The sequence below is a fragment of the Aquarana catesbeiana genome, linkage group LG02, assembly GCF_042186555.1.
Source record: "Aquarana catesbeiana isolate 2022-GZ linkage group LG02, ASM4218655v1, whole genome shotgun sequence".
Taxonomy (NCBI): Eukaryota; Metazoa; Chordata; class Amphibia; order Anura; family Ranidae; genus Aquarana; species Aquarana catesbeiana.
Genome location: NC_133325.1, coordinates 197716031 through 197731985, shown reverse-complemented (window position 1 = coordinate 197731985; position 15955 = coordinate 197716031). Strand labels below are relative to the sequence as shown.

The window sequence follows — 15955 nt, the reverse complement described above, 5'->3', positions numbered from 1 at the left end:
TGGGTCTTCTCCGCTGACTCGACGCTCTCACCTGCTCTAATGTCACTACCTATATAGGCATGGGGCGGGGTCATCGTGTGACTTTATCCGGAGGCCCCGCCCTTATGGCGGCCGGGGCATGACGTCATAAGGGGTGGGTCTCCGGTGACCCCGCCCCATGCCTATATCAATAGTGGCACACCGCGCACCCGGCATTAGAGCAGGAGAGAGCGTTGAGTCAACATCGGAAGAACAGAGGGAGAAGACCCAGCAAAAGAGTGCACAAATAAGCAAGAAGACAGCGGAGGAGACCCGGTAGAAGAACTGGAGAGAGATGGGGAGAAGGGAGAAGAACCAACAGAGCCAGAAGACGTCAGCAGAGGACACAGAAGAGCCAGAGAGGGGAGAACAGATCGGAAGAGACGCCGGAGCTGCCTAATAAATTACTTTAAGAACGGGAAGAGGCCCTTGTCCTCATCAATTGGGACAAGGCCCAAAGCACCCACCCCCCCCATGTTGAGGGCATGTGGTCTGGTACAGTTCGGGGGGGGGGGCGCGATCGCTTGTTCGTCCCCACCCCCTTTCCTGACCTGCCAGGCTGTGTGCCCGGATAAGGGTCTGGTATGGATTTTGGGGGGACCCCCATGCTGTTTCTTGGCGTGGGGGTTCCCCGTAGCCTCCCTGGCAGTATGATTATGTCAGATTTGTGCGTCTCAAAGCGGTACAATTATTATGCATAGAAATTTGGCGTTTTATATTGTAGGCCTGTAATTCTTAGCAATAACACACTTAAATCTGTCCAAACAAGAGTCTAGTAGATATCTCGGGTATGATAAAGTTTGAAACACAAAATCAAAAATTATAATATAATAAATAAATATAATAAATAAATATAATTATAAAAAATAATAATATAATAATAATATTTCCCCACGATTCACTATCGCTCAATTTTGCAAGTGTTCTAATTTACTATCGCTGTTTTTTAGCTGGTCTAAAACCACTTTTGACATAAAGGGACACTTTTTAGTTGCTATGGACAATCTCCAGTTTCCAGGCAGAAAGAACAGTATATATCATATAAAACTGCATGCAGGGCACTGGACAAAGCACTAGGGACAAAAGGGATGTGAAATAATTTCATACAGTAATGTTATCTGTAAGATTACAGTGTACCCTTTGTATTATGATTTTTAAATTTTTTGAATTTGCCACCAGGCGTCGCAACGCTCGCAGGGAACGGAGCCCGGCACACAGAGGCTTCGGGCGGAGGACACAGCCCTCAGACACAGCGGGGGGGACATCGCAGGATCCTGGAGACAAGGTAAGTATGCTGCACCAGGATCCTGCAATGCAATCCCGAGTGTGGCTTAGGGTTACCACTAATGGTACTAAAATTTAACCCTGAGCCAAACTTGGGAAAACCACCAGGGAGGTTAAAATCCATACCAGACCGAAGGGCCTGGTATGCTCCTGGAGGGGGAACCCATGCCGTTTTTTTTTTTTTGTTTTTTGTTTTTTTTTTTAAATTTAGTGTGGAGTTCCCCTTCAAGACCATCAGAGTACAAGTCGCATGCCAAAGTCTGATCAGTCAACACGGCGATCCGACTTTGATCCGACTTCAGTGATAGTCAATGGTCTAAAGTTGGATCAAAGTCGGACCAAAGTGCTGCAGGGAACATTTTCAAAGTCGGACCAGTTAAGACTGCTCCCATAGGGAAGCACTGATTTTCACATGACATGAGCTCCTAATGTTGGAGCATTTGTACCAGTGTGAACCCGGCCTTAATCATAACTGGTCAAATGCACTTGCCCCTCATCATAGGTTGAAGTTTGTTGTATAATATATAAGTCCCCAAAGAACAACTCTATGCTCCTCAAAATGGATTCAAAACAAGACCGACCGCACATTGCATAATACCGCAACAAATATGATCCAAGTTTATTCAGCAAACAAGAGTGTGTAATGAAACAGCATGCATTTCCTATCGTGCGAAGAAGCTTTGCTCTTCAAACATTATTATACTAAAAAAACTGTTTTTGCTTTCAAGAATACTTCCTTGTAAGAAAAAATATTGTCATTTTGAAAAGATGTTATGTCTATGTATTTGGTTGATATTACTGTAGCTTGTTAGCGCCATTTATTGAGGTAATGTGACCGCCACTAGAGCAGCTTTTCCTGTACAGTTTAAAGAAACCCTTCATGAGAGAAAGATAGAGGTTGCACCACTGATGAGCTCTCCACACTGCAGTTGCCAGATATGCAAAACTAATAAAGACCTATTGACATATATTGACTTGAAAGGATGTGTAAACATATGCATTCAGTTGTGTGTTTTTCCATTGGAAGTAGTTTCAGGTAAATGTAAATTTATAAATCTCATATAAGCTTTCTTTTTAGTATTTCAAAAGTTGTGCAATATGATAAATCTACAGCTTTTAATATAAAAATAATCCCCTGATGATCCTGCCATGAAGGTAAGGTTCTTGTTCACTTTATTATGGAGTAACAATTTTCTGTCCCTGTATCCCATTTGTGCTCCTGCTTTGCCACTTGGTTACCCTGGCTCCCATTTGGAGGCTGCAAGTGGTCATTTCTACATACATTACACATGCATTGTCAGCTGTTTTCATTATCAAGGAACCTCCCCTGGGAAAACTATGGCTGATGTGCATGTAGACAGGAAATGCTTGCTATCAGACTGGGTGGGATCAGCAGCACTGAAATGCAACAACATGAAAAATTGAGGACGGTATTATATTTAGAAAAAAGATAGCAATTGCCTATGATACACAGTACTTTAGCAAGCTACTTTAGCGTTCTGTTATGATGTACTTTTACCGATATGACTTTGCTTTGGTTGTGCAGTGATGGTGTTTTCACTTTGACATGAGTTTTTGTTTCTCATCATTGGTGTAAAAAATTCACTGTGAAATAATGTTCTATGACAATAAAACATGAACACGTACAAGGGGATGAATACTTTTTTATATAAACTGTAACTGCACAGAAACACCCAGAGGTTATCAGTATTGTTGGTGATCTATTAATAATGCAGCTGTGCTTTTGAGTATGTGTTTTTCCAAGTAGCTGACATACACACTAATTCACAGAGTCACATAATAGGAATACCCAATAGCAACTCATTATCTACTTGATCATTTTTAGATGACATTTCAAATTATGATTAATCTGCAGAAGTAGCTTGTGATTTTTGTGAGCTGACAAAATGTTTTCTTTTAGACGGCAAATTGAAGAATCTTCAAAACCAAAGAGACAATCGCAGCAAATTGAGAGAGCTGTAACAATTAATTACAAACCAGTGTCCAATCATCAGAATAATGTAAGTAACTCTTTTTGTATCTAATTTCTATGGAAAAAAATACCATCTCAGATCAGAATTAGGGTTTTTTTTCCTTTGCTTCTTGCATACCAGTTTGTTATCTTGATTTTTGGATGTCATACATTTGAAGACATTGTTGATCGTAATGCTAGCTGTATACCTTCCCCAGCTGCTATTTTCTTATCATATTTAGTACTTGTTGTGCAAACATTTTATAGACTATAGCACATGGAGCTGAAAAAGTATTATGCATTATACCACAGTCCTACCACCAGACTGATGAAAGTTCCAGTGCATAAAAGACATATTGTGTAATCTTTATCACTCCATAGACCAGCTTGTCACATTATTGCCCTGGATTGATGGTATTATCTAAAATTTGGCATACATGATCCCTTACCCCAAAATATAGATAAATGTCTTCCCCTGTCCAAGATCAGCATATCATATCAAAGTTAGGCATAAAAAGAAGTCCGGTCGGTCAGGAAAGGGGGTGGGGACGAGCGAGTGCCCCCCCCTCCTGAACCGTACCAGGCCGCATGCCCTCAACATGGGAAGGGTCCCCCACCCCAACGCACCTCGTCCCCATGTTGATGAGGACAAGGGCCTCTTCCCGACAATGCTGGCCGTTGGTTGTCAGGGTCTGCGGGCGGGGGGCTTATCGGAATCCGGGAGCCCCCTTTAATAAGGGGGCCCCCAGATCCCGGCCCCCCACCCTATGTGGATGAGTATGGGGTACATTGTACCCCTACCCATTCACGGGGGGAAAAGTGTCAATAAAAAAAAAACACAGTAGACAGGTTTTTAAAGTGATTTATTAGGCAGCTCTGGGGGTCTTCTTCTGACTTCGGTTGTCTTCTTCCGACTTCGGGGGTCTCTCAGGCCTCTTCTCCCTCTCTCCGGTGTTGTCTCCGTGCTCTCTGGTTCTTCTCCGGTGCCTTCTTCCTTCTGCCGGGCTCCTCCGCTATCTTCTGCTCTTTTGCCGCTCTTTTGCTAATGGAGGAGCTCGGTTTTCTGAGACGTCTTCTTCCCTCTTCTCTTCCCGAGATGTTGACATGACACTCCCTCTCACTGTAATGCCGTGAGCGAGTTCCACATCGACTTATAAAGGCATGAGTCATGGCCACCGGGTGATGCCACCCGTGACCCCGCCCCTTATGTCACAGTCCCATCATGCCCCGGGACTGTGACGTCATAAGGGGAGGCGATGTCACCCGGTGACCCCGCCCCTTATGTCATCATAGTCCCATCATGCCCCGGGACTGTGACGTCATAAGGGGAGGCGATGTCACCTGGTGACCCCGCCCCTTATGTCGTCACAGCCCCATCATGCCCCGGGACTGTGACGTCATAAGGGGAGGCGATGTCACCCGGTGACCCCGCCCCTTATGTCATCACAGTCCCATCATGCCCTGGGACTGTGATGTCATAAGAGGGTGGGGTCACCCGGTGGCCACGCCCCATGCCTTTATAAGTCGTTGTGGACCTTGCTCACAGCATTACAGTGAGAGGGAGCGTCGTGTCAACATATCAGGAAGAGAAGAGGGAAGAAGACGTCTCAGAAGACCGGGCTCCTCCGCTAGCAAAAGAGCGGCAAAAGAGCAGAAGATAGCGGAGGAGCCCAGCTAGGGTGGGGGGCCGGGATCTGGGGGCCCCCTTATTAAAGGGGGCTCCCGGATTCCGATAAACCCTCCGCCCGCAGACCCCAACAACCAATGGCCAGGGTTGTCGGGAAGAGGCCCTTGTCCTCATCAACATGGGGACGAGGTGCTTTGGGGTGGGGCGTCCCCCTTGCCCCAAAGCACCAACCCCCACATGTTGAGGGCATGTGGCCTGGTACGGTTCGGGGGGGGCGCTCGCTCGTCCCCACCCCCTTTCCTGACTGACAGGGCTGCATGCTCGGATAAGGGTCTGATATGGATTATGAGGGGGACCCCCACGCCGTTTTTCGGCTTAGGGGTTCCCCTTAAAATCCATACCAGACCGAAGGGCCTGGTATGCTCTTGGAGGGGAACGCATGCCGGTTTTTTATTTAAAATTTGGCGTGGAGTTCCCCCTCAAGATTCATACCAAACAGTGCCTGGCATTGTCGGGGATCCAAGTCGGATCCCCGTGCTTGCCAGCTCGGTGCTGCTATCCGCAGCTGACACAGTGCACTGCGATTACCTGCGATTGTGCGGATAGCTACGCTAAATCGCTCCTGGACGCAGTCAATTCTGTTTTTTCTATCCGCACCAACCGCATGTAATGAAAACGCAGCTAGACGCAGTGTGTGAATGGGGACATAGGAAAGCATTGTGTGCGTTTAGCTGCGGTAGAAAACGCAGCTAAAAGCACAATTCTATCCGTCTGTGTGAAAGGGGCCTTAGAGTGTTGATCATAGGCTTTTAAATTAGGGTTGTATTATCAATATTCTGTATTTACCACAATCATGGCCAATTTTATTTGTGATGAGATTCCGGCTCATGCACTTGGTTTTGACAGTCTGTGCCAGTACAATATAGAGTGTGAACTTTTCATTTGTTTTCTGCTGCTTCTTAAATAAATTTAAACAAGAATATCCCATACAATAATAAAGTTAGCATTTTTTCTTTTAATCCTTTGTTATAAAATGGCTCTTATTATGTGTGAGGGGATAAACATGCACTATACTGTTCTGCTAACTCATTTTCAAGTTCTGCTACATAAAGCTGAGCTGTAAATTACCGAGATAGGTAGTACGAAAAAGCATAGTGAGCACCGAGGTTAGGTCTAAAAGGTGAGCATGAGAGGAAGTCACTCCTTTTCAGTAACTGCTGCTAAGGGTGTAAAATCTTGTGACATCATCTTTTTAAGCTAACAGCATACATGTAAAGGTATCAACCTCCGTATCAGTGGGTGCAGACAAAAAACTTTTCTTTGCTATTTAATTGAGACCTCTGTTCCCTTAAAGTTACATTAAAGTTAATGCAAGTATGCTTTTCAATTACAATAATACATTTTGACAGTACAGATAGTCACATATTGCCCCAGAGGCTGGAAAAACTGCCTCCTGTTTGCCTTAGAATTAGCTTATACAGAATGAGCATAATGAGATCAGACAGACAGTGGCCTCAATACACAGGAGTGTATTCTAGCAGCTCCAGGACTTTTCTGAAGTTAACAAATGAGCTCTGTGGCTGCGTAGTTAATGGCTTCACTTGGTACCACACTACTTGAAGGCTATATCACTTGTGTAATGATATTTTTGCATGAGAATCTAAACTAAGATGTCTTCAAACCTTGCATGATTGAACTAAAACCCAGTGTTCACATGGTATCCATCAAAACATATGTTGATGTTAAATACTCCATTACATCAGAAGTCTGTTAAAAATGCCAATCATGTGTATTCCCTAGCTATTGGCAGATGGCATCCTTTATAATATGCAGTGCTTTATAGAATGCACAAACCATTTGTCAGTACTTAGAGTTTACAGTCTAATATTCCTTATTTACTAATTTTATTTATTTCAGGTACTTATACGGTGCCAACAATTTACGTAGTGCTTTACATATATATTGTACATTCACATCAGTCCCTGCCCTCAAGGAGCTTTCAATCTAAGGTCCCTAACTCACATTCATACATATATTAGGGCCAATTTAGACAGGAGCCAATTAGTCTACAAGCATGTCTTTGGAGTATGGGAGTACCCGGAAAAAACCCACGCAGGCACAGGGAGAACATGCAAACTCCAAGCAGGTAGTGTAGTTGGGTTTTAATCATACATGCACTACCATTATGATTTGTTTTGTAGGAGGAATAAATTAACAGTAGGTGAAATACATAGGGAGTGGTTTTGGCTTCCCCCCCTATTTAAATTAAAACTATGTATTTTCTTGTTCCTATAGTTAGCTAGTATATCAAATCTCTGATAATAACGGTAATGATCTAATAATATAAGCTATAAAAATAAACACAATGCTCAAAGAAGCAAAGGTCATGTTTATTTACAAAAAAAAGTAGAAATACTAACATAGTACACTAAAAGAATAATACAGAGCATGTAAAATAAAAGAACAGAGATGGTACTTTACGCAAGTTCTTCCTCTTGGTTTTTTATACTGGCTGAACTCAAAGAGGAGTCTTCCTAATTGTCCCTCACATTTAAAGCACCCACAGACACAACCCATACAAACACCCTCTGCCCGCCTGTGTTGTCCTCTGTCCAATGAGAAGCTATAAGGGGCTGTTCTTATCACCAGGAAGTATGTTATTACCCCGAACATCCTCCAGGAAATATGTTACTGTCTCCCACAAGGGGATAGCATTACTCTGTGAACACCTGCCTTGACCCAGGTCAACTTCCAGTACACAACTGTTCCTTTGATGTTGTAGGTCAGGAAATCAGTCATTTTAATTTTCTGAGGTCTGAGCTGATGCTTCTCCACCCCCCCCCCCCTATATCACATCAGGAGAACATCCTTCAGTAGATGAATTCTCATTTATGACTCCTTGTTTCAAACACCCTGCTGGGTAATCTTGCTCTGCTGATATTCCAGGCTACCCCCTGCCATATCCAGACGTCTTCAGTATAATCTGCTCTCAATAGTCCAGAAATATCTGATATTAAAAACATGTTGACTTCCAACAGTTGGAAAACATACAAAGACCATGTAGATGTGGTTTCTGGTGGGAAATCAATTCAGGGAGTTATTGCTGCAGGACATGGTATTAAGTACGGTACTTATTTTCAGAGTGATATACCTCCCCTTCATTATTCTAATTAGAATTGTTAATTTTTGAAGTATTTAAAAGTTTGAATGGACAAATAACTTTTCTAAACCCAAGAACAAAAAATGTACAGTATATATTGAAGCTTACCAGTCCTCGCATGCAGTGGTCTTTTTTGTTTTAATTTGTCAGGTTAAATCATTTTAGCAAGTAGAGAAAATACCTGCTGATCTTGCCAGAAATGTAGCGTCCATGTAGCTTCCTGTGAGCTGAACTGAAAGCACAAATAATGCAATTTTCCTAATAGATAAAAACAGGGAATTGAGGCTAGTAAGATTATACAAACTTAATGTACTGGATAGTAGCACACTTAGTTAACTACTTCAGCCTCGGAAGGATTTACCCCCTTAATGACCAGGCCATTTTTTGCCATACGGCACTTTAACTGACAATTGCACAGTCATGCGACGTTGTAACGAAACAAAATTGATGTCCTTTTCTTCCCACAAATAGAGCTTTTGATGGTATTTGATCACCTCTGAGGTTTTTATTTTTTTGCTCTATAAACAAAAAAAGACTGACAATTTTGAAGAAAAAAAAAACAATGTTTTTTACTTTTTGCAATAGTAAATATCCCAAAAAAAACACCTTTGACTTTTTTGGGACTAGTAACATTTATACAGCGATCAGTACTATACAAAAAGCACCGATTACTGTATAAATGATGCTGGCAGGGAAGGGGTTAACACTAGGGGGCGATGAAAAGGTTAAATGTGTCATAGGGAGGTGTTTCTAACTGTGCAGGGAGTGGACTGACTGGGAGTACAGAGAAATCGCTGTTCCTAAAAACTAGGAACAAACAATTACACTGTACTCCCCTGACATAACAGGGATCTGCTTTATTTACAAAGGCAAATGCCCGTTCTGCCTCTCTGTGGCGCAATCGCGGGTGGCCAGCCGACATCGTGGCCACACGCAATGGGCATGCTGTATCTATTAAACAAAGCGTTGTACCAGTACGGCGCTTTGCGAAATATAGCTTCCCTGCCGCAGTATAACTGTGGCTGCTGGTCGGCAAAGGGTTAAAGCAGAACTCCATGAACATTTTTTTCTCCCATGCAGTGAGGTTGTGTCCCCACTGCATTGGTTAACTGCTCGTTTGGTCCTGGGGTTCATTGAAAGGCTATACTTACCTGATCCTTCGATCCTCCAGGAAACAGCGCTCCCCCATATGTAGCGGTGGATTGTTCCTGCCATCCTCATGTCCATAGCCGGTCTATGACCATGACGACATCAGGAACAGTCCATGCACAAGACCGCTAGTGTACAGGGAGCAGGGAACTGGTCTTGCACTTGGAGAATACCCGGATTAGGCAAGTATATTGTCACTCTTTTCACCCCTAGACAAAATCATGCAATTAACCCATGCAGTACAGGAACAGCCCCACTACATAGGTAAACCCTTTTTTTTTTTTCCCTGGAATTCTTCTTTAAAAAAGGGATAGTATGTCTAGGAGACCCATTGTGGGAAGTACACAGCAGTTGGAACAGTCAGGAGGCAGCCTGTAATACAACAGGGATGGAAAAAGGAACACCAAGCAATGCTACAAGGGCTTGCTGGAACAGCGGGCATCTACGGTCGCAAGTACGAGGTCCAGCTTTCATACTGGAGCTGTGATGTCGGGAGTGGAGGAGTGGACTGCTTGAAAATGTGGGTCCCTGAATTGCCTTGTGCCGGCTCACTTGTGCTTTTCTTCTAGTTTACAAGGTGATCTATTCCGGGTCTGACATAGGAGCTGCAGGGGTGAACAGCCTATGGAACTCTTCATGAGATGGACTCAATAACAGTAAACACATTGTGAGGAGCGTTTGCAAGCTGTGCTTTGTGCACATTCGTTAATTTTTTTTTAATTCAATTTTTTACTAATCTTCCCACCCCTATGTAATTTAGATAGAGAGGAAGACCTGTCCTTGAATGAAAACCATGGCTCCCTTACAGAGATACAGTGGAGGAGTGAGTGTAGCCACACTAGGGCAGGAAATGTGTTATTTGCAGGGTTACTCTAATAGAGTCCGAAAAAGAAATACAATGCAGTCACCACATCGAAAGAACTGCTATGCTGCCATATAATACAATTTTATTTGGGGGTTTGGATTTTCTTTAAATCCTCTTTGTTTGCCAGTATAACTGTATGTGGCTTCGAGGGTGGGATGTAGCCAGATATAATAGGATAATGAGTAACATTCAGCAGATAAGGGTATCAGAAGATCTGTATCAATATCTTTTTTTATACCATTACTTGCTAGTGTGTTCAATTGAATGTTGAATTCATGTCCAATACTTGCATTTGCACCTCACAATACTGATGTTATGAGCTTGAATCCAACCAGATTATGGAGTGAGTTTGCCTTCTCTGTTTGCGTGAGTTTTCATTTTCTACACACAGCCCTAAATGTACTGTTATCTTCAAATTATCTTAAGATAGGGTTGTTTAGGGACCTTATATTGCAAGCATATGTGTGGCGCAAGCAAACATGAACTGGTTTATATTCTAACTTAAAATGGTTCTATAAAAATATATAGATACAGTTTTGCTAGTCAGCCAAAGGTCATGTAGGATGTCTTCATTTTTTATTTTTTGTTAATCTATCTGTAGAGCTGTATTTTTAGATATAGATATATATATATATATATATATCTTCCCTGTTGTTCTGTACCACTTTATTCGCTGTGACCTATCACAGTGTAGCACAATTGCAGGCAGTGGGAGTGGTCATCAACACCCCCCCTCCCCCTCCTGGTATCCACTCTGGGCTCTCCCGTGCAATCAGGGAGCCCGGAATCCAATCCAGTGGTGCCACTGGGTTACCATAGAGCTGGCCATGGACTAGATAACCAACATCATGATGTCACTTCTGGGTCTCTAGCAGATGTAAATACTGCCATTTTTTATGGAAAGTTGAGATCAATATTTCAATGTTTTATTTTATTTTTCTTTTTATTCTTACAAATCCCAGATGTCTCTATAAAGAGCACCTGTCATGCCTTATTTCTATCACAAAGGATGTTTATATTTCTTGTGATAGGAATAAAAGTACTCAAAAAGATTAAAGGACAGTGTAAAAAAAATTATGCACAGGTGGGAATGGGCTAGTACTATCTTTCCAAGCTTAGGGCTACATATTATGCTTATTATTAGGTTGAGACGGGGTCGATGCTGGCTCCCCTCTCCTCCTTCCCCCCTTCCCCCCCCTCCTTTTCCCCTCCCTACATTCCCCCCCCCCTCCTCTGTTTCTGGCTAGGGGGACAGGGACTAGCCCTCATCGAATAGGCTTCTTAACCTTTCTTTAATTGTAGTTTTCATATGAATGCATCTGACTCTATAACCCACCTACTAATAACATAAACTATAATTAGAACTGTAGATATACTATACATTGTTAAAGGAAGACATGTAAAATATTTGTGTATATATTACTGCAGAATTGTAGCTGTTTATATATCATAGGATCCTATGTATAACACCTGCTAAATATGTACTGTCTTATTGCACAATAAAAAAACTTTTTCTGTTAAAAAAAAAAAAATTATGCACTCCCTGTCCCCTTGTGTACACACGCAGAAGCGAGCGCAAATGTAGGCTGTGCCCGCATATGTAAACTGCGTTCGCACCACACGTGAGGTATCTCCACTAATGTTATAGTGAGCACAATCATTTTAGCACTAGACCTCCTCTGTAACTCTAAACTGGTAACCTGTAAAAAAAATTTAAAGCATCACCTAAGGAGATTTTTAGGTACCGTAGTTTGGCACCATTCCACGAGCATGCTCAAATTTAAAGTGTGACATGTTGGGTATCTATTTACTTGGCGTAACATTATCTTTTATATTTTACCAATGTTTGGGGTTGTATATTGTGTTTTTTGCATTAAAAGTTTTTTTTTTCCACAAAAAAAAGTTTAAAAATCGCTGCGTAAATACTGTATGACATTAAAATTTGCAACACCCACCATTTTATTCTCTAGGGCCTGAGCTTAAAAAATGTTTGAGTATTTATCTAGCAAAAAAAATGTTATTTTTACAATGCCGAAATTGGCCTGGGTGGGAAGCAGTTAGGAGTTTTAAGGTCATGGCATACACTTTCATTTTAGAATATCAGTATTGTCATAGAAATACAAAAAAAATAGTTATAAATGACAATCCAATATAAACTTATTTGAAAAATCTCCTTTAATATTGCGAGTTCTGCCTGTCTGCTGGTCATCTTTTTTCACTTCTTGGTTTCCCTGCATGCTTTGTAGCTCTTTACTTTAATTTCTAAGGACTAAATATCCCATTGTACCTTGCCTGAAAACAGTGATTTCTGTACTGACTTTGCCTCTTTAAACTCTTCCTCTCAGAGCAGTAGTTCAGAAGGCAGGCTCCGTGAAGTGTGAAACACAGCAGTGCCTACTGAATATGTTTTACAGATTTTAAGTTAATAAATGTGTTGGAATTATTCACAAAGTTAAATTGTAGTTGGAGAGAATTTTAGGTGTGCCCCTAAAAAAGGAATGAATGGACTATCTTGGTACACAAGGATTACAATAACATTTAAAAAAAAATAAACTTTTGTTTATCCATAATTAAATATAAAGACTTATGTCCATAATTGTAAAAGACATCAATTACTATTCCAAGCTGGTGTTACTGGTAAAGTAATGTCCTCAGATAGAACTGAGGGCATCCAATGTAGTTACTCTTAGATGTATGCTGGCTCCTCTGCATTGTCATATCGACACAACAGAGCTTATGTAGGCAAAGCATAATGTGAGGGGGGAGATCTTTCTGGTTGCTTACCAGCAAACGGCGACAGCAAGGATAAGGTGGGGGAGTGCCTTCAGGCATCCCTTATCCTTGCTGCCCCGTTTGCTGGTTTTCAGATGAACTACTTGACGCCTGCCCACAGTAGATTTACTGCGGGCTGCACAGGCAGGCTAGACAGCATACTTGTACATCACCGGCTTGCTTCCGGGTTTGGGGTGCTCCCGTGCAAAGCCCCCTGTCGACCAGTGCTGTGTCCAATCACAGCAAGGGCAGCTGATTTTAGCCAATGAAAGTGTCTTTAGTACAGTGTCAGTGTACAGTATTATCACTGATCACTGTATTAATTTCACTAGTGATGTCAGTTAGTGACCCTCCCAGATAGTCTTTAAGCACCAGATTGCCCGTCGCTCTATCACGATACCACAGTATAGCTTGTAGATGCTATAACTTTTGCAAAAACCAGGTAATATACAATTATTTTATTTTTTAAACGGTTTATAACAAAGTAGAAGATATTGGGGGGAGGGGGGTCAGTCTTTTCTTGTTTTATATTGCAAAAAAATAAAAAACCCAGTGTTGATCAAATACCACCAGAAGAAAGCTCTATTTGTGGGAAAAAATGATAAAAATTAAATGTGTGTACAGTTTACAGAGTACAGTGTGTCGTCAGATAAATTAGCACAGTGCTGAATAACAAAAAATGCTCTGGTCAAGGAGGGGGTAAAATCTTCCTGAGGTCAAGTGGTTAATACGAGTAGCTAGATATAATGATTGAAATAAAACTTAGAAGCAAGTACATATTACATTTTGACCATAGACACTCTAACTTTAGCACGGGTACTTGTATTTTTGTAAGATACACAATGTTTACTTATTTCCTTAGAATGGTGTGGGCATGACTTTACATAAAAGTGAGGTAAAATAGAATTCAGTGTGTATGTAGTCTGCACTTAAACAGGTGATTTTGAATAGAATTTCAACATTTCTGAGCTCTGCACTACGTTACTGAACTATTTCTACCTGCTGAATGTTTTGCCAATTTAATTTCATTCTGACTGAGCCTTAAATATCAACATAGGTGGGTTCACAGAGGTATTGCAAGTATTGTTGGCCACCGTGCAGCAGTGTGGAAATGATGAGTTTACTGGGTTTTTAGGTAGAGGATTCTGCAGCAATGTGTGCATCTGCAGCTGTGACTAGAGGTGACATTGTGCAGCATGTTTTAAAACATTCCCTTTTCTGCAGATTAGCTTTTTCCTGATTTAATCTTTGCTTTGATAGAGAATCTCACTCCAGCTGTCTGAGGGTTTGCCAAGACTGAAAAAAAATCTATGTTGCAAATTAAAGATGAAAAATTGTGAAGTAGCTATGGATTAGCTTTGTGACAGTTATTGCTGCTCAAGATAAAGCATACGTTAATCGAAGCCTGTCATGGCACAAACCTACGGAGGTGGGTATGCTAACCCGCTGGCTTCAGTATTTTGAGTTACTGACTGACCCTAAACATGTATGGAAATAAGTCATCCTAACTACTGCAATACCCAGGTCTGAACTTGTTTTGGGCCAGTGAAACAAAGTATTGGATCGAGAAGGTCAGAATTCTGTGGGTTAAAAAAAATCATTTTTTTTCTTTAGAAGGCTAGCAGTGGCAATAAACTTTTCTTAACAGCGCAGAGACTGAAACAACATTCATGCATCCAGATTGCTAGATAAAAGTATATTTGAAGTCAAATAATTTACTCTCTTACACTTTTAATTTAATGCTTCTGAAGAATGTGTAATATAACCTGGCCACAGGATAAGCTCTAAAGGCCCTTTCTAACAGAGTAGAAAAAGGCATGCAAATGAGAGTTTTTTTGGTTGGAACCTGGTGTTGCTGTGGGAATTGGAGGATCAGAGTCGACCTACTGTACACATGAGCTCCCATGATCTGAGGGACCAGTAAGGATAGAGAAGTAAGACTGAAATAATTGGCGTTTGGGGGGAGATGGGCGGAGCCTAGCGGAGCAGACATGCATTGTTAGAGCTCCGCACCGCTGAGGAGAGAAGAGAAGGACAAAGCGGAGCCTGCAGGCTCAAAAGGTATCCATTTGAACCTTTTTGCCCCAGGGAACAAACTGTGAAAGTTTGGGCAGGAAATATGGTACTGGGAGGAAACCGTGGCAGAAATAAAAATCACCTCACAAAGAGCTCACAGGCACTCACTGCAACTAAAGCAGCTCCAGTCACCTCACAAGATACAGCATCAGGGCGCTCTCACAGACAGAAAATGTCACAGCAAGACTCTCCATTTGAGTCAGATACAGAACAAATCCTCTCACAAACTTCTCCACAAGCCTCCTCAGCATCCCCAGTAATATTATTACAATTTGAAAAGATGCTTCATAAGGCTTTAAAACAAACCTCAGACCAAATAACAAAAAGCCTAACCAAAGAAATAAGAGAGCTGGGAAACCGCACCGCAGCCTTAGAAATAAAAATTGATGAAATTGAAATTACAACCCAAGTAAATATAACAGAATTGGAACAATTAAAAGAAGAGAATTTAATACTTCAAACTAAGCTCGAAGATTACGAAAATAGAGCCAGACGTTCAAACTTGCGCATAAGGGGAATACCTGAAACTGTGACGGACCTGCAATCTACTATTACTGCTCTATTACAAGAACTAAAGCCAGATATCTCTATTGAACGTTTAGAACTGGACAGAGTACACAGAGCCCTCACAGCCAAAAAGAAAGATGGACCCCCACGTGATATAATCACAAAATTTCATTATTACAGAACGAAAGAACAAATACTAATTGCTGCAAGAGAAAAAAAGGAACTTAATTTTCAAGGACACAATTATCAAATTTTTGCTGACCTATCCCAACTTACTATTACTAAAAGACGATCCATGAAACCCCAACTAATGGAACTGCAACGCCACAACATTATGTATCGATGGGCTTCCCCTTTTCAGTCAGATTTAACTACCAAGGTACAATTTACAGAAGCAGATCAGCAGATGAACTACAACAAACCCTTTTAAAATTAAATCTGACAGAACCCACAAGCAGCAACTCTCCCACACGCAGAAGAATGGCATCATCTTCACCTTCAGGCAGTACCCAGAAAATTTCAGAA

General features: G+C 41.6%; 1 protein-coding gene across 1 annotated transcript in view; it reads left to right on the top strand.

Annotated features, from left to right (window-relative positions):
* The window catches only part of GTF2F2 (general transcription factor IIF subunit 2), a 458542-nt gene that overhangs the window by 337114 nt on the left and 105473 nt on the right, over positions 1-15955 (top strand). The window contains exon 7 of the mRNA XM_073614164.1: positions 3224-3323. Coding sequence (XP_073470265.1) covers positions 3224-3323 — 100 coding nt within the window. The remainder of the gene's footprint in view (positions 1-3223; positions 3324-15955) is intronic.